Source organism: Eretmochelys imbricata, chromosome 10 (assembly GCF_965152235.1).
Source record: "Eretmochelys imbricata isolate rEreImb1 chromosome 10, rEreImb1.hap1, whole genome shotgun sequence".
Lineage (NCBI taxonomy): Eukaryota > Metazoa > Chordata > Testudines > Cheloniidae > Eretmochelys > Eretmochelys imbricata.
In genome coordinates this window covers 56,433,753-56,456,007 of record NC_135581.1, presented here as the reverse complement: position 1 = coordinate 56,456,007, position 22,255 = coordinate 56,433,753, and the positions used below count along the sequence as shown (strand labels likewise).

Below are 22,255 nucleotides of genomic sequence, written 5' to 3'. Positions count from 1 at the left end.
AATCTTTTCATCATCATAACACTCATCATAAAGGGAGTGTAATGGGCTCCCTTGATAATCTCATTATAAGGTATAACAGTGTCCCATGGTTATTCTGAATCAGATCATATTGAAATGGGAACACAGCTTGAGTTTTCTTAATAATATTCCATAGCAACATATTTTAACAGGGACTGCATTTTAAGTTTATATTATATTTGTAACGGACTTTGAACCACTGTAAACCAATACATATATAATATTAGAAAATGCAACATCTGCACATGCACACTGTTTTAAGTTTCAGCCGAAGTCTCTTTGATTTTTCAAAATATGAAAAGGCAGAAGGATCACAGTAGCAAACTGTGAGGAAAGTTTAATTTTTAATCAAGTAAGCAATTTTAAATTTGAATAATTTAAAAAGCACGTAATTTTGTAGCTGTATGGCTACATAACTAACTTAAAGTTTATGTAGAAAACAACATACTTGGATGATTTGAAAATATGTACATCAACTATTTTTGCAAGGCATACCTGGAACATTATATTGGTACCTTCAATTGAACAGATTTAATATCGAATACTGCTGATGGATATATATGTTTGACCTATTTACAGCTGCCCAATCAATTCACACTTTTTTCTTTTAAAACATCTTGTATCCAGGCTGACTTTTAGGCCTATATAACAAACAGATGGTGTAACAGAGGGCACTCTGGCAGAACACTAATGACAGCAGTGGAATCAGGCCGGTTTGATATATGTTTTGTTGTACAAAGGAAGAATTTATAGTAGGAGTACCAGAGTTAGACACATCACTACACTAACTCTGCCTTAATAGTCTACTATCTTCGGAAATATTCTGACTAAAAAGATATAATGCAGATACCAATATAAAGCAGCTCAACTTTAGGCTTGAGCATACAATACAGCTCACTACTACTTTTTAAGATCCAAGTTTTTAATTTAACAATAGTAAACATGTTTAATTGTCCTTTTGAGATTTTTATTGAAGGAGCTGGATGCAAATGTAAAAGCGTGAGAGTTATTTACAATAAAGAGTGAACAAATACCTAATTATAAATTTATCAGTAGCAATCAGGAATAGCATTTAACACTCAAGCACATATTCATGCATACCTAGATAACATGCAGAAGCAAAAAAGTCATGCAGATCTTTTTAAATTTTGATAAAACACTAATACTCAGTTTAACATGTTCTCTAATTTTTACTGATAGAAGCTACTGAATGCATCAAAGTGAAAATGCAGAAGAAAAAAGCCTAAAGTAAGCCCTCAATTTAATGAGGACTCTATATTCAGCAGAAATCATACATGGGCTCTCAAATGAGGAAACACTTTGAGTGACTGGTGGGTAAGGACATAAGTTGCTGAAAGGATGGAAAATGAAAGATTTTCTGAAGTTCTACTCAAGCATCCCGTCTGCTAATTAAGCTCAGGAGAAGCTTATGACGCATTTTTGTTTTGCAGGAAATGCACTTAAAAGTCCTAGACAAAACCAGATTGGTACTTCTCTAGTCATACAACAACATATACAACTTTTCGCCATGTATATCATGCATAATGTTATACTTGAAACCCCTCTTCCGTTTACAGAGAACGTAGCCTAACACACAGCTTTGGCCTAATCATCTTGAGAGGCAGTATGGCAAAATGGAGGAGATGGATTTTCTTTACAACTCTATCAGAAATTATCTTGTCCAACCTCATAGATGCTCAGTTATTTCATCTGTAAAACGTGGCAAGGATACCTAAAGCTTTACTCAGTAAGGGTGTGAAGTGCACAGAGTTATTCCAAACAGTCAGAAGAAGAGGCAAGAACTGAACTCATGGTGTCCTTGACTTCGCACAGTGCACTCTCTTCTTTGCTAAAAAGTATTTTTGAAAGGGCACTCTCTCATGCACACTAAAAAACAGCAGCTTTGTTGAGCATTTTTCTTTCCAGTTAAGTAGAAATTGTGAAGTTTTTTTTGAAGAGAAGGTCTAAAAGATTTTGAAAAGGGGGAAGTGAATGGAATGTCTACATTTGTGTGAATTTTGAGTGCTATGATTTTTGTGCAAAAGGGGTACAAATTTTGAGACATCCCAGGCAAAATTTCTGAAAAGTGAATTTTACCATTTATTTATTTTTCCAGGATCACTTATCAATGATCATAATACCCTTACAAAAATTCACAGACGCCCCCTTAAGGAGTGCTTTCCATTTTTAGTTTAAAGCAAGCTACTGTTGCAGCTCCAGAGAAGTTTTTAAGGTCTTGTCAAATGGCAAAACCCTGGCTCCATCCCACCTATGGTACTATAACTATCAGTGTCTCCATAATATCTACACAACTATCTCCACTGTTCAGGGCCAAGGTATGAGAGAGAGGGAGGGGGAGGGGAAGGGTGTGTGTGTGAAGGAGAAAGGGGGAGAAAGAAAGTGGATTTCATAGCTGCCATGTATGAGAGAGGCTTGTACACTATGACCCTCCTGAATGAAAACCATGTATTGTAGCACCTGCAGACCTCAAAACAGGGAGCAATATTACGTACTACAGGTGAAATCCTGGATCCACTGAAATCAGCAGCAAAACTCCTACTTAATTTAGTGGGGCCAGGACTTTGTTAAAAAACCCAGGCATGAATTAGGTACAGTTTTGTTTGTGATCTTTTCTCCTTTTTAATACTCATTGTCTCAAAATATCTACATTGTTTTAACACAGGTTTTTTGTATTTAATTCCAATTTAGTGTAAAATTTCTGTGATATCGAATGAAGGTACAGAGGCATATATAAAGAAAATAAGTATTGTCTTCCTGTGTGTTTGAAAAAAAGTGAAGTTTGAATAGTGAAGATTTTCAAAAGCACTTAAGTGACTTAGTTGCCTAACTCCCATGTACAAAGGGACTTAGGCATTTAGGAACCTAAGTATCATTGAAATCAATGCAACTTAGGCTCCTATCTACCTTTGGCACTTTTGAAAATCGGACCTAGGCTCCTAAGTCTCTTAATCACTGTTGAAAATTATAGTTCTAGTCAACAGTCTTCGGTTGCCTGCTTCTGGATCCCAAATTGCTTCTTCAGTCCTAAGTGTCATCAGTGGCCATAGGCATATTTTTCAGTCTGTATTTGACTACATTCTCGTGAATAGTTCTTTCAAATATGGACCCAACCACTGTTATGAAAGCACCTGTGAGGTACATGTTTTTAACATATTCTTTATGGAGCCACAATTCCCCTTGTAGATCACTTGCAAGGTACCGTTAGTAGAGAATGCAGCTGCTTGCTTAAACAATGGTGCTAGATGTAGAGAGCACATTACACCCATTCTCTAAAGTCTTCCTAGGCTTCTTGATACATGTCAAGGTATTCCCTTTGACCAAAAAATTCCTGACTACCTACATAAGTTTTCCTATATAACAGACTTGGAGCTGCTCTGTAATAATTCATGAATACTATATGTTAATTGGGTTATTGGGGATGTTTATAGTATGAATATGTTCCGTAGTAAGAGTATTGTCCAGAAAAACAAGCAAGAAGGAAAACAATGGCTCAATATGAACTACCCTCAGTAAACACTTACAGATTGTTAAGAGACAGTGCTGGACAGGAAAAGACCCACGAACCCAAGAAAAATCAAAGGACTATAGCAGTTGAGAGAAAAACAGAGACAGAGAGCGTGCACATAGTTTCTTTGGTTTTTAGGAGGGTAGCGGAAGGGTGGGTACACGGGCTGTTCTGGGAAACCAGACTGACACACAGACACTCACTGGGTGCTTGAAGAAGCTAGACTGCTTAGGTTATCATCAGGCAATTGTGACCCTCAAATAAGATAGGCACATAGGTAAGGCTCTTCATGGTTTGAAAATCCTTTTTATCTTGTGCTTTATTCCTTCCTACCATTAAAATAAACAATACTTTGATATTCAGGAGGCTGTCTGGTCACTAGACACAACCACTGGTCACAGACTCCCAAAGGAACGAATGCAGGTACCAATACCAGTCGGACCTGCAGGGGTAAGCACAGCTGATAAGACAGCACTCTGTAACCCAGAGCCAGGTTAGAGAAAAACGGAATTCTATCCCAGGGGAGGTAAAGGCACATGGCCTGACATCTGTCTTATTTTTTTCAGACTCTGCCCTGAGCAAGCCATGGGGAGAATGTGTTAGTCTGGGGTGAAGTCCATCTGAGGTAGACATTGTTCAGTAAGTCCTGAAATTGTTTTTTTAAATTATGTAGAGTGCTAAATGGACACATTTTAGAAATCCAAAAATAAATACACATATCTTTATACACATACACTACTTACAGAGATATGTGCATACACACACACTCACTTATATGAATGGAAGGATGAATGTTTCTCATTTTTATTATATAAAAAACATTATCTAGGAAATATACTTCCAAGAAAATACTTGTATACCTGGTTTCTTCAGGAAATACATATGCGGCACTGCCATTAATCTGACATGAGTCACTGTCTTTTTTATCTTGATTTGAAGAAGTCACAAGGGCAACTCGATTCTGCTGAATCTCCCATTGGCGAGCAACGTTGCCAATTGTCAATCGTTTCTTTTCCTGAAACAGGATATAAAAGCCACATGAAATTATCTGAATGCATTGTTAGTATGTTGGTTTGCACCAGAAGAATACATTCCATAGTCAAACACTAAATGATAGATGGGAGTGGGTGCCTTACTCCTCTTCCACTCTTGGTACTTGCATGCTGGATGGGCCATGATCTCGCCCAAAATTGTCCTTCCAGAAACTGAAGCCCCATCATTGAAAGAGTAACACAACCACTAACTAACTAATCCTCAAACACTGGAGAGAGGGGGGAGAACTCTTGCTCAGCTTGAGCAAAGAAGGGTTAGCTGTCTCCCGCAAGATCCCCCTTCCCTTTAACTCATGGGCAACAGCAATTTACATATTGACTTCTTCCTGTAGATGTAGAAAATTTGCCAAGGGATTACATTGAAAAACTGTCCCTGTTTTTTTTTCTTTTGTCACCAACGGATTACCAAGAATAGCATTCAATGACATAGAGTTCCAGACAATTAATCAATAAAAGAATCCAGATGATATCTTAATATTTAACATTTTATGTTGTTGCATGTTCATGCAACTAAAGACAATTGTCTGTGTATCGGCCTTTTAATACACCCAGCTCTGTGCGGAACTCATTCACTGTGAGATTTAAGTGAAAGGCAGGGGAGGGCAAACTATGGTCCGTGGGCAGGATCCAGCCCGTCATTGTTTTCAATACAGCCCACGGGATTGCCAGCCCTGTGGTGCAGCAGGGCTAAGGCAGGCTCCCTGCCTGCCCTGGTCCTGCACCACTCCCAGAAGCCGCTGGCACCATGTCTCTGTGGCCCCTGGCGGGAGGGTGGGGGGGGGCAGAGGGCTCCGTGCGCTGCTCTCACCTGCAGGCACCACCTCCCACAGTTCCCATTGGCTGGGAACGGGGAACCACGGCCAATGGGAGCTTTGGGGGTGGTGCCTACAGGTGAGGGCAGCACGCAGCATAGCTGCTTGCCCTACTCCACTCCCGGGAACCACTGCCAGACATGCTGGCCACTTCCGGAAGCAGTGCAGGTCCAGGGCAGGCAGGAAGCCTGCCTTAGCCCCACTGCATGCCACTGCCACCCCAGAGCCATTCGAGGTAAGCAGCGCCGGGCTGGAGCCCGCACCCCAAACCCTTCCTGCACCCCAACCCCCTGCCCTGAGCCCCCTAACCCCCTGCTCTGAGCCCCCTCCCACACTCTGCACCCCCCCCACACCCCAACCCTGAGCCCCCTCCTGCACACCGCACCCCCCCCAACACACCCCGCACTACCTCCCGCACCCCAACCCCCTGCCCCAGCCCTACATTCATGGCCTGCATACAATTTCCCCCCCAGATGTTGCCCTCAGGCCAAAAAGTTTGCCCACCCCTGGTATAAGGTGACTGTTGATTTTACTAGCTCATGGACCTGCTTCTGAACTGTTCTGAGATTAAAATTTTAAACAATATAAATGTTTTCAAAAGGTACATTAATTGCTTGTTTCAGTTCGGTTGATTCTGCTGAACCAGATCTAACTGGTATGGCTTAGCCATCCCACTAATACAGTGCTTCTTAATGAAATTTGAATAGATATCAATCTCTGCTATAATAAAAGGAAAAAACTGCAAAGAACTAAGTACAAAACACCATCTCTTTCTATAGAACATCCAGGTTACGACACATTGACAAAAGTCAGGAATGTCAAACATTAGTTGATACTATTCCAATCTAAGTCATGCTGCCATAGTAGGGTTGCCAACTATCTAATCACAGAAACCCAAACACCCTTGCCCTGCCCCTTCCCTGAGACCCTGTCCCTTCCTGGAGTCCCTGCCCCCACTCTCTCCCTCCTCCCTCCCTCCATCGCTCGCTCTCCCCAACCCTCACTCACTTTCACCAGGCTGGGGCAGAGGATTGGGGTGCAGGAGGGGGTATGGTTAAGCGCTGTCCGCCCAGAGCCAGCACCCCTCACTTCCTCCGACACCCCAATCCCGAAGGATTGGGGTGCAGGAGGGGGTATGGTGGGCTCTGGGAGAGAGTTTGGGTGTGGGAGGAAGTGCTGGCTCTGGGATGGAGTTTGGGTGCCTCTTGGCTGAGGCAGGGGGTTGGAGTGTAGGACAGGTGAGGGGTGTGGGCTCTGGGAGGGAGTTTCAGTGCGGGAGGGGGTGTGGGCTCTGGGATGGAGTTTGGGTGCATATGTGGGCTCTGAGCTGGGGTCGGGGGTTGAGGTGTGGGAGGGAGTGAGGGGTGCTGGCTCTGGTCGGGCAGCACTTAACTTGGGTGGCTCCCGAAAGCGACTGGCACATCCCTCTGGCAGTGGCTCCCTAGGCTGGGAGGGCCAGGGGGTCTCTGCATGTTGCCCCTGCCTGCAAGCACCACCACCCCCAGCTCCCATTGGCCGGAGTTCCCAGCCAATGGGAGCTGAAGAGTCGGCACTCAGGTCAGGGGCAGCATGCAGAGAGCTGTTGCTCCCCCCTCTGAGGCCACAGGGACGTGCCCGCTGCTTCCAGGAGCAGTGAGGGGCCAGGGCAGGTATGGAGCCTGCCTTAGCCCCACTGTGCTGCCAGACTTTTAGCACCTAAAATCTCCTGGCTTGGCTTCGGTAGCCTCTGGGAGATAGAGTCTGATTCTGGGAGACTCCTGGCAAAACTGGGAGAGTTGGCAACCCAATGCAATAGAAATGGACCCTTTGAATTAAATACATAGAAAAGGTTCTAAGGCATGTATACTCTTGCCCTGCAGTTTGGACTACAGAGGTTTGAACAGCAGTGCACACCAAAGTGCTGCAATGTAACACTCCCCTGTGGATGCTGCAGTCACAAACTAAAAGGTTCCTGTTCACCGTCTTAATGTAATCCTGTTTGAAAAGGATTACGTCAATGCAAATTAGGTCATTCCAGCAGTGTCCATACAGAGGAATTACAAAGCAGCACTTTGGTGCACATTTACACCCCTCTATTCTGAGCTACGGGCAGTGTAGAGAAGCCTTTAATTTAAAATTTCCAAGCTCTGGTTGGTATTTGTCAGAATATCAGTGTTATTTAAAGAAAATCTGTAGGGAACTACACAAAGCTCTTTTTAAGGTCTGGGAAAAGTACAGCAAAATGCAAGGTGGAACAGATTGTTTAGCGTAAGTAGTTAGCACACATTGTAAGGAACCGTTCAAGGTAGAGTGACCTGCTAACACCTCTGCAACTTTTTTATGGTTGGCTAGCTATTCTTTGTCCACATTTTATTCAACTGCTGAACTTTACACGTCTTTCAATTCCAGACTGTTACTTTGAAAAGTGACAATGTTTCTACTAATCAGAGAGTTGTTTTTAACCTTCCTTCTCCTTATAAAATAAAGCAGCTGGTCAACATGACTAACAAAGAAAAGCTCTCAATAAAAAGACTGAGTTCAATGAAGCCATTAAATGGTTAATAATTTATCTAAAACACTGTTGCCATCGTTTTATTCGTATTCAATGTCTACTACACTGCAATATACTATTGCATGCTTTCACCTCTTGTTTATGAAATTCTTCATCTTGAAGTATTGTTAAATTTTTCACTAGCTCTATGTCGGGCTACACTTTGAAATGATTTGGACGTCGGTGTAGTAAATGGTTGCCCATTTTAGTCACTGCTTTATGCAAACAACACATTATAATGGTGCTCAAAAACATGCACTGGCACCTGCATGAACTTCTGATTTTGCACCACAGAATCACTTGACAACCTACCCACTGTTATATCCTCCTGTGCATCTAGCACCCACGAGTCATCACTTTAGCTTTATGTTTCTACTATAAATGCTTAATCCTAACCCTCGCAACATTTGGCTTCAGATTTAACAGCTCATTTAGATTTACGTGAAAGGGAGCAGTTTGCAGCTCTTCTAGAACTATATTTTAGGCTACTGGTTTGCAGACTCAAGAAGACAACAGTATATTGATTTACATTTGGAAAGTTATCTTTACAACCAAAAAGGTTAGAAGCTTAGTTATTTTTTAAACTAAAGCTTACACTTTGTGGTATGGAATGGATTCTGTGACTGTTCTGTAAAATGGAGCTATTATTGTTTTGACATCTATGTCAAGCACTTTGACATCCACAGAAGAAAAAGCCCTATGAAGTCATTGGTGCTGGAACAATTTTTACAGTGGGGATGCTGAGAGCCATTAACCAAAAACTGTAAACCCTGTATATAATGGAAACTACTTCAAGCTGGAGTGGGGGGGGGGGGAGGGGTTGGAGCATCCCCTGCACTCTTAGTTCCAGCACTTATGTATGAAGTGAAAAGTAGTATTATCCTCATTTTACAAATAGGAAAAATCAGAGACACTGTTTGAATGGTTTCAGAGTAGCAGCAGCCGTGTTAGTCTGTATCCGCAAAAAGAAAAGGAGTACCTGTGGCACCTTAGAGACTAACAAATGTATTTGAGCATAAGCTTTCGTGGGCTACAGCCCACTTCATCGGATGCATAGAATGGACCATATAGTAAGAAGATATATATATACATACAGAGAAGGTGGAAGTTGCCATACAAACTGTGAGAGGCTAATTAGTTAAGATGAGCTATTATCAGCAGGAGAAAAAAAACTTTTGTAGTGATAATCAAGATGGCCCATTTAGACAGTTGACAAGAAGGTGTGAGGATACTTAATTTAGGGAAATAGATTCAATATGTGTAATACTAGGTTAAGCCTTAGCCTGTATACCAAAAGACCTCGTATCAATCCTTGCGGATGTGTGACCCTGGCCAAGTCCCTTAAGCTCTGTTTCCATTTGGAAAATTAATCTTTGGGGCAAGGACTGCCTCTCACTATGTGTTTGCATAATGGCTACCCAGGGGGAGATATGTGGGCATGACTGTAATGCAAATAAATAATAATTTAGCTACAGATGTGAGAAGCAGAACTTAATGACTGTACAGTTCTTCGAAAAGAGAAAGCAGTATATAAAAAAAACCAATACTTGGCATTTCCTGACCTGGGTGCTTATCTATGTAGTCTAAACATTTTCTTAAAAACAATTCCATACAAAAAACTCTTTAAACTTATCCATTCATTGTTATACAATAAAGGGATTAAAAACCAAATCTTTGAAAAGCACATCACCACCCTCATACTGTAGTTACTGTACTCAACTGTGAAACATTAAGGTTCATTTTCCCCCTTTCTAAAGAAGGGGTTAGTCGACTACATTTTAAAGCCTTATGAGAATATGAGTTTCAAGATGCCTAACAGGAAAGGTCTTCACAATCAGATTTAAAGTCTATGGGAACTACAGCAGATTATTGAGAGGCTGAATTTAAAATGTTTCTACTGGTTTTCAAGTCTTTGCCAGTTTGAGACATATATACTATACATGCACTGGGGAACACTAGTTGAGCCAGTAAGATCTCTGAAACCAGTACAAACTTTTTAAATGCAACCACTACATATGACAGAGAGACCAAGAAATAATATAAAATCATATCAGTAAAACATAAATTGCAAGGTATTGAAAGGTTTACACTACTCTTCCAAAGGGTTTCAGATTAAAACCAATAGAATTACATCTCTTTGGAAATTAAAGAGATTTGAAAGGTAGGAATTATTTGTTTACTGGAAAACAGAACTACAGATGAGAGACAAAGCCTTTATCAGTCAGTGTGAACATCTAATTTAGTTCAAGCTCATCAGACTCAACCGTTATTTTGACAGCCTTCTGTATATATTACAACTTGTGAAAAGAAACCAATACTGTTCTCTATGGCTAATTGTTTTGTCCGTGCTTTAGCTAAATCACTAACATTTTATATAGCAAACTTAGAGACAAGCCGAGGAGCTATTCAGAAAAGGAAACAAATGAGCTTCACTTGAAGATTTCCATTAAAGTGAAAGGAATATTGAGAAATATGACAGATATTTTATTTTGTAACCACACCATGAACATTATCATACAGCATATTGATCCATAAGACTGGAGCTACATAAGAATACACTATATAAGATGTGTTTTAATTAACCAAAAATGACATTGGGCCAGATTCACCTTGGGTTTCTGCCAGCATAAACTCTGCCACACAAGTCGGTGGTGGTGGAAAGACTATCAGGGGTTAATGTCACAGAGGTGTAAACCACCTCAGCATCCATTACAGTGGGGAATCATTGAATGCAAATGCCACTCAAAAGCAGGCAAGATGAAGCTGGCATGGAAATGGAGGTTACCTGTCTGAAATTGGAAGTTCTTTTGAGACCTGTGGCCCTTATCTATATTCCACATGTGGTATGCATGCATTATATGCCTGAGTCCAGAAATTCTAACAAGCAGCATCCATTGGCCCACACCTGCACAGTAGATCTCCTCATACTCCCAACCGAGAGTATAAGAGGCAATGTGTACTGATGCCTTTGAAGTTCCTTTCCTTACCATAAGTCCAACAGGACCTGAGACAGAGGGGATGGAGGGCAGGTAGTGGAATGCAGATAGGGACCACGCTTCTAAAAAACTCCCAGTTACAGGCAAGTAACCTCCATTTCTTCATTGAGTACTAGTCCCTATATGTATTCCAGATGTGTGTAACTGACAAGCAGCGCTCAGACTAGAGGTTGTGAGGAAGCCGGCAGCAAAGATGCTCACAACACTGCAGTTCCCACTGCTGCAACAGCAGCACAGGCCTGGACTAGCATGTATCATCTAGCGAACATGCGGATGAAGCTCCAGTTGGCTGCTCTGCATATGTCTAATATTGGAACATCCTGCAGGGATGCTATAGAGGCAGCTTGCACCCTCATGGAGTGTGCCCTAACTCCATCAGGAGGAGGTATGTGAGCTAACCTGTAGCACTCAATGATGCACCCAGAAACCCACTTATAGATTCTGAGAGAATATCATTTGACCTTGCAATCTTTCTGGTATGGTGAGAAAAAGTCTTTGTGATATTCTAATAGGTTTGGTCCTCTACAGGTAGAACGTCAGGTCACATATGACATTGAGAGAATGAAGTCTTTTCACTTCGACAGAAGAATGGGGTTTCAGAAAAAGAACAGGAAAGTGGATACTTTGGCTGTCATGGAATTCAGAAATAACCTTAGGGAGGAACTTAGGATGGAGGTGAAGGGATACAAGGACGGTCTGCCATGAGTGCTCCCAAATCGTTCACCCTCCTGGCCAAAGTGATAGCAACTAAAAATGCAACTTTCACGGACAGGTGGGACATGGATCATGTAGCCAAGGTGGCCTGGTGAGCGTTGACAGGATGAGACTGAGGTCTCACTGTTTGACCACTGGTGGAAAGGTCCTGACTAGGGCCATCATGAATCTTACCATAGTTGAGGAAATCTACCTTGAACTGTTCCTTACAATATGTGCTAACTACTTATGCTAAACAATCTGTTCCACCTTGCATTTTGCTGTACTTTTCCCAGACCCTAAAAAGAGCTCTGTGTAGTTCCCTACATATTTTCTTTAAATAACACTGATATTCTGACAAATGTCAATCAGAGCCTGGACATTTTAAATTAAGGAGCATCACTGATACAGGAAAATGAAATTTATGTCTACATGCAACAGGATCTAGTGATGTTAGCCCAATATCCTTACTATAATTTGGAAAAATATATATTCATATAGAAAATAAAGAGCCTTTATCAGAATTCCTCTGTAGTGTGTAAAGAATTAGTGTACTTTTCCTTTTCCCTAGTTATTTATACTTAAGTACATAACCAGCACTAACATTCAAAATGACAATTTTTATTTAATTGCCTCCACCATCTCCTTACCATAACTAGTCCAAAGAGAAGTAATTTTGCCATTATAATATTTACTAATTTAGAAGGCTTCTTGTGGAGCACGTGTTCAATACAGAATCTGGTAGAGACCCTTTTTAAGGAACTCTAAGGCCTCGTGAAGAAACATACATAATACTTGATAACACTATCTGACAAGAAAAGCATTGGAACATTTCCACCAAACTCTTTCAGAGCCCTCATGGTTTCCAAAATGTTTACTTTGTTTACGATTTTTCACAAAATGTTTTTAAACTAAGAAACTTGGAACTCTAATCTACCAAGAGAGTTATTAATCAATTTATTATCTAATACTGAGTCAAAAAACCACAATTGAAGTAAGCCGCAAAGAGGCTATGTAATTTATTTCTCATTTAAAATTGGAAATAAAAAAAAGAGATACAAGTTCATCAGATCCAATTTTAAATAAAATGTGTATATACACAATAACAACATACATAGAAAACAGAAAAAGAATAAAAAGTGAGTCAAAGGGAAATTACATGCAAGAACGCAACGTGGCATGACTATTCATGCAAAGTACCAGAATGTCCTCCAAAGACAACAATACAACCACTAGTGGAAGCCTGGATAATAAATACTGACAAAAATAATTGCATCAGGATAGTACCAAATGCAATTATGATGGCAACCAGCATTGCATATGGCAATATTTTATTCTCTGTGGAAAACTAAGTAGTAATGGGCTCTATACCTTTATTCATTCTATATATGGACAGATTTCCACACCCTCTTCTTGATTTATGTCCTGCCCTCTAGTTTGATTTGTAGATGTGCACACTTTTGGCACGGCAGACATTTGGAATTCATCTTCTTTTCTTTTCTATGGGGAGTATTAGGACTGCTTGTGTGTTGTTTTATTTTCACATTTAGAGCCAGTTTAAAAGTTTTAAGGCCTTTTAAATTTTAATCCTGTGATTAAAAATTCTCTCTCTGCAAAAGTTAAGTTCTCAGAAAAAGCAGGCGGGCTATTAGGAAACATGCTGCTTCAACTATGCCACGTGTTCATCTCTCTCCTTACCACAGTTACTCAATCCTTCATGACAAGTTTCAGAGTAGCAGCCGTGTTAGTCTGTATTCGCAAAAAGAAAAGGAGTACTTGTGGCACCTTAGAGACTAACCAATTTATTTGAGCATAAGCTTTTGTGAGCTACAGCTCACTTCATCGGATGCATTCAGTGGAAAATACAGTGGGGAGATTTATATACATAGAGAACATGAAACAATGGGTGTTACCATACACACTATAATGAGAGTGATCACTTAGGAAAACACATATGTAAATATGGGCTATCTATTGTGACATTTTCCTCTGTGCTTTAAATATTTAGAAAGTCTTAAATTATTCTTTCAATGACAATAGTAGTTTTAGCAAAAAAGGAGAGGATATGTTTCTTCAGATAACAAAGGTGAAAAGGGCCAATCTTTGAATAGCTTCTCTTTTTTAAACTTTCATTTTTATTGTAAAACTGCTCTGTAAATGAACATTTAATATATTAAGTCCTTATTTTTATCTTTGTTTTTTTAATCAATTAAAAATGCCAAGCTGGATAAATTTTACTTTTATTGTAAATGTGTTTTGCATATTGACATGACCTTATTTTTATCTTTGCCTATTAAGCACTTCAAAAGTTATGACTTGTGTCTTTTAAAATAACAACACACATTTGTAAAGGGAGATACGATGTCACTCAGGAACTTATTTCTTCACAAATTAAGAACTATTATTATAGGGTTTTTTTCCTTACTCTGTGCTTTGTTTAAAGAAAAAATTGCTGTAATCTTTCTAACTGGGTTATGACAAAGGGGTGCCTCTGCTGCAAAATGCTACTTTCTTAGTGTCATGTTTACATCCAATATAAATATGTTTTGGTTTCAAATATGATATAATCTCCTTTGAAGATGCCTCTGTATTGTTTTTTGGTTTTTTTTTTTGTTTTTTTTAAGGGTGAGGGGCTGTTGTAGTTTCTGGACCATTGCTTCTCTGAGAATATGAGTAAGGAAGGAAAGGAAATGCCCATTGAAAACTCTTGATTTAGGCCGATCATAGGGAAAAATCTGTAAATAAATCATAGCTGTGAGTAGGATGACAGCTGCTTTCACATACCCAAACATGCATGCTTGCACAAGAGGAACCCTCATTTAAGAACACTGGGAAAGGCTGTGGAGAAATAGAAAACAGAAAAAAGCTAAGGGCACTTGCTCCCTTGCAGGCCTGTTGCCACCTGTGTCCCACTGAAGTTTTCCCCTTTGAGATCCACAGTAAGCAGGAAAGGGTGACTTCTCCCTTCCAGTACTGTTGAGGAGTACTCCATGGTGAACTTCATGTCAGCAGAGTAAAATGGGTCAGAAACGTGGAAGGAAGGAGGCCTGGGTGAAGGGTGACCCTTCTGTGGCTCCAGCATTTTTGGAATCGGGAAGAACATTCAGGAGTGCTGAATTAGAAGAAGACCTAGTGAGGAATCCTTTCCAACTTGAGAGTTCCTGTTGCTCTTCTATTTCATCTTCTGTGCTAGCTGGCCATCTTGTGAGCCCTCAGCTGTGCAGCTGCTGATCTCTTGCAGCGAATCTAAACTAAAATATCCCACCCAACAGCTTATTCATTTGAAAACCAATTAAATTAAAAGATTTGGTGGCAAATGATCATTTTTATGCCAGAAAATACTCAGATAAGACCCTGTCAAACGGGAGCTCTTACCCTGTGCAAGCCTCTGGAGGCAGAGAATTCTGGGACAGGTTTTTCTAGAAAGCACTAGATTCCACACTCAAGTGGTGGAGAAGAAGAAAAACCCACAGTGCAGACAGACAGGCATGAACAGGAAAAAAAAAAAAAAAGGTGAGTTATAACCTCTGAAATGAATATGGGAATGTTTATGAAAATTCAACAACAGTTATTAGCATGGTAATTTTGATGGCAGACACTTTTGTAAAACAGCAACAGTTACCTTATTAAATGGGCAGTATGCCATGACATTTCATTTAAAAGGAAGCAAGGTAAAATTTTACGGTTTTCTCAATAAAGCTTGTGGAGGAAAATATATTTTATTGCTGAATATGACTCCACAAAATTTCCATTCATTGGCTGAATTTTTAGACTTCGCAAATTATTTCACAGCCACTTAATCCCACTGTTAGATCTATGGGAAAGAAAGTTCCATTCAAGTAAAACAAGAGTCTGAAACAGAGAAAACAAAATTTAAACACACAAGGATAGAATGGAAATGTACACAGAAGAGAGATAAGAATCATCTTTTTGAAGCAAATAAAAGAGAACAGCAGTTGGCTGTTAAGCTTCTTTACCCCCTTGAAGACAAGAAAGAAGCCTTCACTAAAAAGAATGAAAACTTCAATTTCCTGTTCAAGCTTGAGTGAGTATGGAATTACACATTAACAATACATGCCCCTTTCCTCCAATGGGAATTTTCATTGGCAAAATGGTTTGAGAGATCTAGGGCATCAAGACAAACAACAGCATCTCCCACTGTAAGGAAACATACTTCAAAGCTTAAGAAATGGAAGTAAAAATAAATCACGCTTTCAAAAATTTCTGTTGCTCAGTAAGTGGGCCAACACATTAACATCACCAAACCACCAGATGTATGTGTCTGTGTGTACTTCCCTTCTCTATACCAGTAGGAACGGACACCAAAACTTCAAAACCAAATAAATTTAAAACATATCAGTCATCTATAGTAAAAATAAAATAAACTATGTAAGTATTAATTTTTAAAATGATGAGGGGGAGGAAATATTTTCTGGAACCTATTTTTAAACTGAACAAATCCAAACTCAGAAAAATCTGTTTTAATAGGTAAGATACAGAAAAACAGAAGTATACTAGACACACTGTTGGATTACCATATAACAATTAACCCCACCTCTTTATCTATTTACTTTTTCCTGTTTTTTAACCTATTGCTTCCAGTTTACAATACCTACTGTTAAAATTCTGCATGTGTCCCCTTGGTTTGAACAAGGTCCAGTTTTACACACACACTATATTTCTCCCTCCCTCCAGCCCTGACCTCCAACTACTCCTTTTCTTCTAAACTCCTAAATGGTGGACATTGAACCCACAGCCTCCAAACCCGTGATACGAAATCTTACCTTGACAAACCACAGCTTACCTAGCCAGTAGCCTAAGTCATGGGCGAGTCACCCCTTCGCAAGATTCTTCAGGACAATACTACTCAAACTCCAGTAGAATCTTTGCAGTACACAAGAACATAAGAATGGCCATACTGGGTCAGACCAAAGGTCCATCAAGCCCAGTATCCTGTCCTCTGACAGTGGCCAATGGCAGGTGCCCCAAAGGGAATGAACAGAGAGGTTATCATCAAGTGATCCATGCCCTCTCACCCAATCCCAGCTTCTCAACATGGCCAACCATAAGATACTGCTGTCTCACCTGACAAAGGTAGTGGGGCCCAGGGTAATGTGCTAAAATGGTTTCAGTCTTTCCTGGGGAGTCTCACTCAACAAGCTGTAATAGGAAATTGCATTTCCACAACTAGACCTCTCACATGGAGAGTCCCACAGGGATCAATACTCTTACCAGTCCTATCCAACATCTACATGAACTGGTCAGACAACAGGAACTCAAGCATCAGCAATATGCAGATAACACATAGCTCCATCTATCATTCACCACTTATGACTATACCACTAGCTGAAGGTGGCCAGTTCTTGGATGAGATCAGCTCATGGATGAAGAGCTGGTTGAAGCTGAAGCTGAATGAGACAGAGGTGATATTGGTGGAAGAGTCTCCTCTGATTAAAGGTACACACCACCCCACAATTGGTTAATTAAGTCTGTAATTTAGGAGTGCTCCTGAATTCCTCACTGATAATGAGCTCTCACTCAGCAGAGCTTTCTATAGTCTCCAGTTGGCTAAGAGACTCCATCCAAACAATGACCCAGCCTCAGGTATTTATGCCCTCATTAACTCTCAGCAGGACTACAGCAATGTAATGTATCTGGTAGCACTTAGAAAAGTCCAGCTGCTATAGAACACTAGAGTACATCTCCTCAGCAACGCTGGCTATTGTGAACATATCAAACCTGTCCCCTGCTCCCTACTATGCCTTCCCATAAACTATCAAATCAAGTTCAAGGTCTCGGTCCTTATTTCAAGGCACTCAATGACCTGGCTCTAGAGTATCTAAAAGTTTGACTAAAGCTCTGGGGTGAAGCTCACGGTTGACAATTTTGCTCCACTGGCGCAATGGAACTTTTTACAACTCAGGGTTGCATGTTTTGTCACTTCTGTAGGCTGAGTACATTGCACCCAGCAGGGCCACTTTATATTCCTCAATTCTCCCCAACATGGCACTGGCTTAGTGCATCCTCCCATTCCCTCCTTCTCCCCCAGGGCAGGGACTCTGTGGTTATGTCTACACAGCAAAGAAAAGCCCGCAGCTGGTCTATGCCAGCTGGCTTGGGCTCAAGGTTCTCAGGCTGCGAGACTTTTCCATTACTTTGTAGACTTCAGGACTAGACCCCGTAGGGTGGCAGGGTCCCAGGGCTTGGGCTAAAGCCCAAGTCCAGAAATCTTCACAGCAGTGAAACAGACCCTTAGCTCAAGCCCTGCAAGCGTCAGCTGGCACGGGCCAGCCACAGGTTTTTCTTTGCTGTTTAGACATACCCTGTGTGCACCCTTGTTTCTTCCTCCTCAATTCCATTCCTCCCCCGATCACATATGCCTCTCTTCCTCAATCCCTGCTTTCCCCTCACCACCTTCATTCCCCACCCCCAAGGGCTCCACTTTCTCCTCCTCACCTCCACTCCCCTCAGCCTAGGTCCCTGCTTCCTCACCCACCTACCCAGTTCTCCCCTCTGGGTCCCTGATTCCATCATCATGATCATCACTATGCCAAACCTTCCCATCCCCTTGCGGGTCATTGCTTTATCACTCCCAGGCACTCATTTCTCTCCCTCTGGGTCCCAGCTTCTCTGCTCCATTCAATCACCAAGTCCCCTTCCCCCACTAACCCCATGTCCCTGCTTCTTTTACCACTATTACAGTCCTCTCTGAGTTCCAGCTTCCTCCCCTCCACCTCCCTGACCTGTGAGACTCTGCTTTCCCTGCCTCATCCCTCCAGTCCTTGCTGCTTTCTCTCCACACTCACTGTTGCTCCCTCTTCTTCCTGTCCCCATTTCTCAAAATCACTCCACTTTCCCTGACCCTAGATCCTCACTTCCCCCTACAAACCCTCCCTGTGAAAACTGATTTATGTTAGAGTTCAAGATACTGACAAATCTCCCCGTGCCGAGAGTTAAGCTACTGCCTCTGATATATGTCAGCAGCAGCAGATGAGAGATTCCTCTGCTTGCGGCACCAGGCAGTCTGTGAATCAGGCTTTTCCACTGGTCCAATTTGCTCTAAAAATCAACAGACTTGTGCCCATCGATGCTTAGAACATCTGCTGAAATTTTAGAATTGATCAGACGTGGTGTTCTGAAGTTATCATCATGTTACAGACAGAGAAATCTTAATGAGCTGAGTGTTAGACTTCACTTTGCACAGCCAGTAAGGGCAAAGCTTTTGTGTGCAGGAGACCGATTTCCTGGGTGCTGGCCCAAGAATGTGGAATGAACTCCCACAGAAACTAAGACTATCACAAACCTTAGCACGTTCTGTTCTAACTGCAAAGGTGCATTTCTTTGACCTGCTCTTCTCTGACAAACATATGTCAACATGTGTACCTACAGAATGGAGCAAGCAGTGTGTACTATTCCACTGGTGCTGGTAATCATCTCAAGGGTAACCACCAGTACCAGTACAAATTTCTATGCTCGTTTGACCTGTGAACTCATCTATGGAGTATTGCAGGATTCTAGTCTATGAGGCCTACTGGTGATGTGATCACTTTGCCACTGGTAATTACTGGAAGAGAGTTTGTTGGTGGAGTTCTTACATGACTAATGGGATCTTTAATATTTTGGCTTCTCCATGGTCTAAACTCCATCAAAAATGGTTTTCTACTTCAAATTTTGTATGTGTTGTGTTCAGATAGAGAATTATTTGACTATATTTAAGGTATACCAGATGAACCTTTGTGGATTATAAGAGTTGGTAAAATAGAAGCTCAATTTTTCCAAAGCTCATAATGCCCAATATACACATGAAACACCAACTTGTGTGTGTGCAGAAGTCTGCATCTACTTTCAAAAGTTTGGCCCTAGATACAAGTTATGGGCCAGATTATGCCTGGATGCTCCAGGGGTGCAGGATAGGTGGGAATAAGAAGCCTTATATCCTTTGTAACAGCCAGGTATAACTGTAGTCTCTGTGCTCAATTGAGTACAAAGACTGATTCCCTTAACTTGCCTTCCTTGGGGTGCAAGACAAATCAAGAAGGCATGGAGGAAGTCAGGCTATGACTCTGTCCCATCTATGTACCAGTTGCTTCACAGCCCTGAAAGTTCTCCCAGCAGGGGTAGTCAACATCATTGACATTCTCTTCCACAACAGAAGTTTCCAAGTGCACATAGAACAGAGTTAGCAAGAAGAAAAGACAAACCAAGGATCTGTGTTGGCACCCATGCTTTTCAACCTATACACAAACTTATGCTGTTCACTCTGTCCTGCAAGTTCACATACACAGATGACAGTTGCTTAGACAGCTAAGCACGGTCATTTCCAGAACTTGAAGATGCTCTAAACGCTGACTTGATTGAGATGGCTGAATACTGCAGTTGGTAGCATTTACAGCCAAGCATGTCCAACAGAGTTTCGTGTGTGTACCTTTTTTACAATGACAGAGCGGACCAAGAATTCAATATTCTTCTCAATGGACATATCTTGAAACACAAATCCCAACCACTCTACCTTGGAGTCACCCTAGATAGATCTCTCACATAGCTTAAACGCCTGAGGAAAACTGTGACTGAACTGAGGACGAGTAACAACCTTCTAAGCAAACTGGCTGGCACTTCACAGGATGCTAGTGCTCAAACTCTGTGAACATCCAGCTTAGACCTCTGTTACTCTGCAGCAGAATATTGTGCTCTGGTGAAGCTCCATTTGTCTCATATCAAGTTGGCTGACACACAACTACACTCAACTACAAGCATTATCACTGGGACAATTCGACCCACACAGTACTGTGGGTCCCCATGTTAAGCAACATCACTTCTCCACAATCTGTCTTGAGGATATTACAGCTAGAATGGTTGAGAAAAACAGGGCAAAACTTAGCCTATCACCATGCACAGATCTGTTCAACCACCCAAGAGCACACTTTTCATCAAGGCACCTGTTGTGGGCCCTCTTGCCTTGCCCAGATTTCTCTGTGACATCACTGTGGCATGAAGAATGGTCCACACGTGACATCAGAAACCAGTCTCTTATAACTGACGCTGACCATGCATGTATCCAGCTCTGATTTGCCATGCTGCTCATGGGCCCTTCTGAACAGATATCAAACAGGCCAAGGTCAACGTGAGCCAGCCTTCACACCTGGGGCCAATGAGATGCTGTGGCCAAAGACAGACAATATCACACATCATTGACGACTGCCTTCTGACCAGATTTGATGGTGGTCTGAGGGCTCTGCACTTTGCTCATGAGGCTGCCACAAATTGGCTTTGGCAAGCTCCACATCCAAGAAGAACTGGTATCATGTCAGTTTTGACTTATTATCATAGGTGTCATTTTTCTTGAGGTTAAAAATAAAAGTAGGTATAATTAAAGGAGACAGTGTCCTTTTAAACTACAGCACCAAGATATCAGAGTCTACCTTATTATGCAAAAGAAAAGGACTACCTGGGGCACCTTAGAGACAAACAGCTCACGAAAGCTTATGCTCAAATAAATTTGTTAGTCTCTCAGGTGCCCCAAGTACTCCTTTTCTTTTGCGAATACAGACGAACACGGCTGTACTCTGATACCTTATTATGGTCAATACAACTAATGTATGGCATTTTATCTAATCTCAATTAGCGTTAGAAAGAATAGAAAATACCTTTAACAAGGTCTGTTTGTGGCTTTCACGCTTCTTCTCTTCCTCTTTTCTTGCTGCAACAGATGCCATGCGCCTTTCTTCTTCCTAGATGAAGAAATAAAATCAACTTTAGTAAAGCAGGAGTAACCTATGGAAAATGTAATTGACAAGCTTGTAAATTCTGATGTTTGAAAGGCAAATATATTTTCAGTGGTCTATTCACCAAAGGGTGACTTGCAGGCACGACTAAATATGGCTTGGTAACACTCCTATTTCTATCTTTATCTGACAATTTCCAAAGTTAACACTTTTATTCAGGATGTGAACCTGAATGCTGTGTGCTGTAATGTTTTTGGTAGAGAAATGTAAAGCTTTCTGCGTTCTAAATAAAAAGTGTTATTAAAACATTTTATTGAATAACTAAGTAAAATATACTCCCTTCAACACTTTTAGTGTTTACACAATCAATTTTTATACCAAGCTCTATCAAGAATTTATAGGAGTTTTGTAGTTTAAAGGTGAGCTGAAAAGGGAGGAAAAAAATGAACATGTTCCCTTTTTCGCTTCTTTAGAATATATAAAGGCAGCCTGAACATTTTTGTTGTTGTTGATTGGTTGTTTTTCTTTCTTTTTTTTCTTTTTTTAAATTCTGCTTGGTTTTTTACAAGCAAAATTCAGATAATGGAAAATTGGAGCAGTAGTTAACTTATATTTACTTAAAGAACCTAAATAATTGAGAGGAGCAGCAGAGTTTAGTTGGACTGTTTGAAACTCTGTTGTGTTTTTATTAGAAACACAAATATTTCTCTTACTAAGGTTTAAAAATATTTTTACGTATATTGAAATATTATTTATTATTTTGATTAGCACACACTTATTTCAATGACTTGCATTTTAAATAAAGCAAACCTCTGTAAAAGATTCAGCACATCCACACCTTCAATTAAGGTGTTACAGCTCACAAAACATGTTGTGAGAACCAACAAATAAACCAAACCCTTTATA

General features: G+C 40.9%; 1 protein-coding gene across 2 annotated transcripts in view; it reads right to left on the bottom strand.

Annotated features, from left to right (window-relative positions):
- The window catches only part of LRRC49 (leucine rich repeat containing 49), a 125,486-nt gene that overhangs the window by 25,611 nt on the left and 77,620 nt on the right, over positions 1-22,255 (bottom strand). For both annotated transcript variants that reach the window (XM_077828045.1, XM_077828046.1), the window contains exons 11-12: positions 21,272-21,355; positions 4,405-4,559 (exon numbers count right to left, since the gene is read on the bottom strand). In XM_077828045.1, the coding sequence (XP_077684171.1) occupies positions 4,405-4,559; positions 21,272-21,355 (239 nt within the window). The remainder of the gene's footprint in view (positions 1-4,404; positions 4,560-21,271; positions 21,356-22,255) is intronic.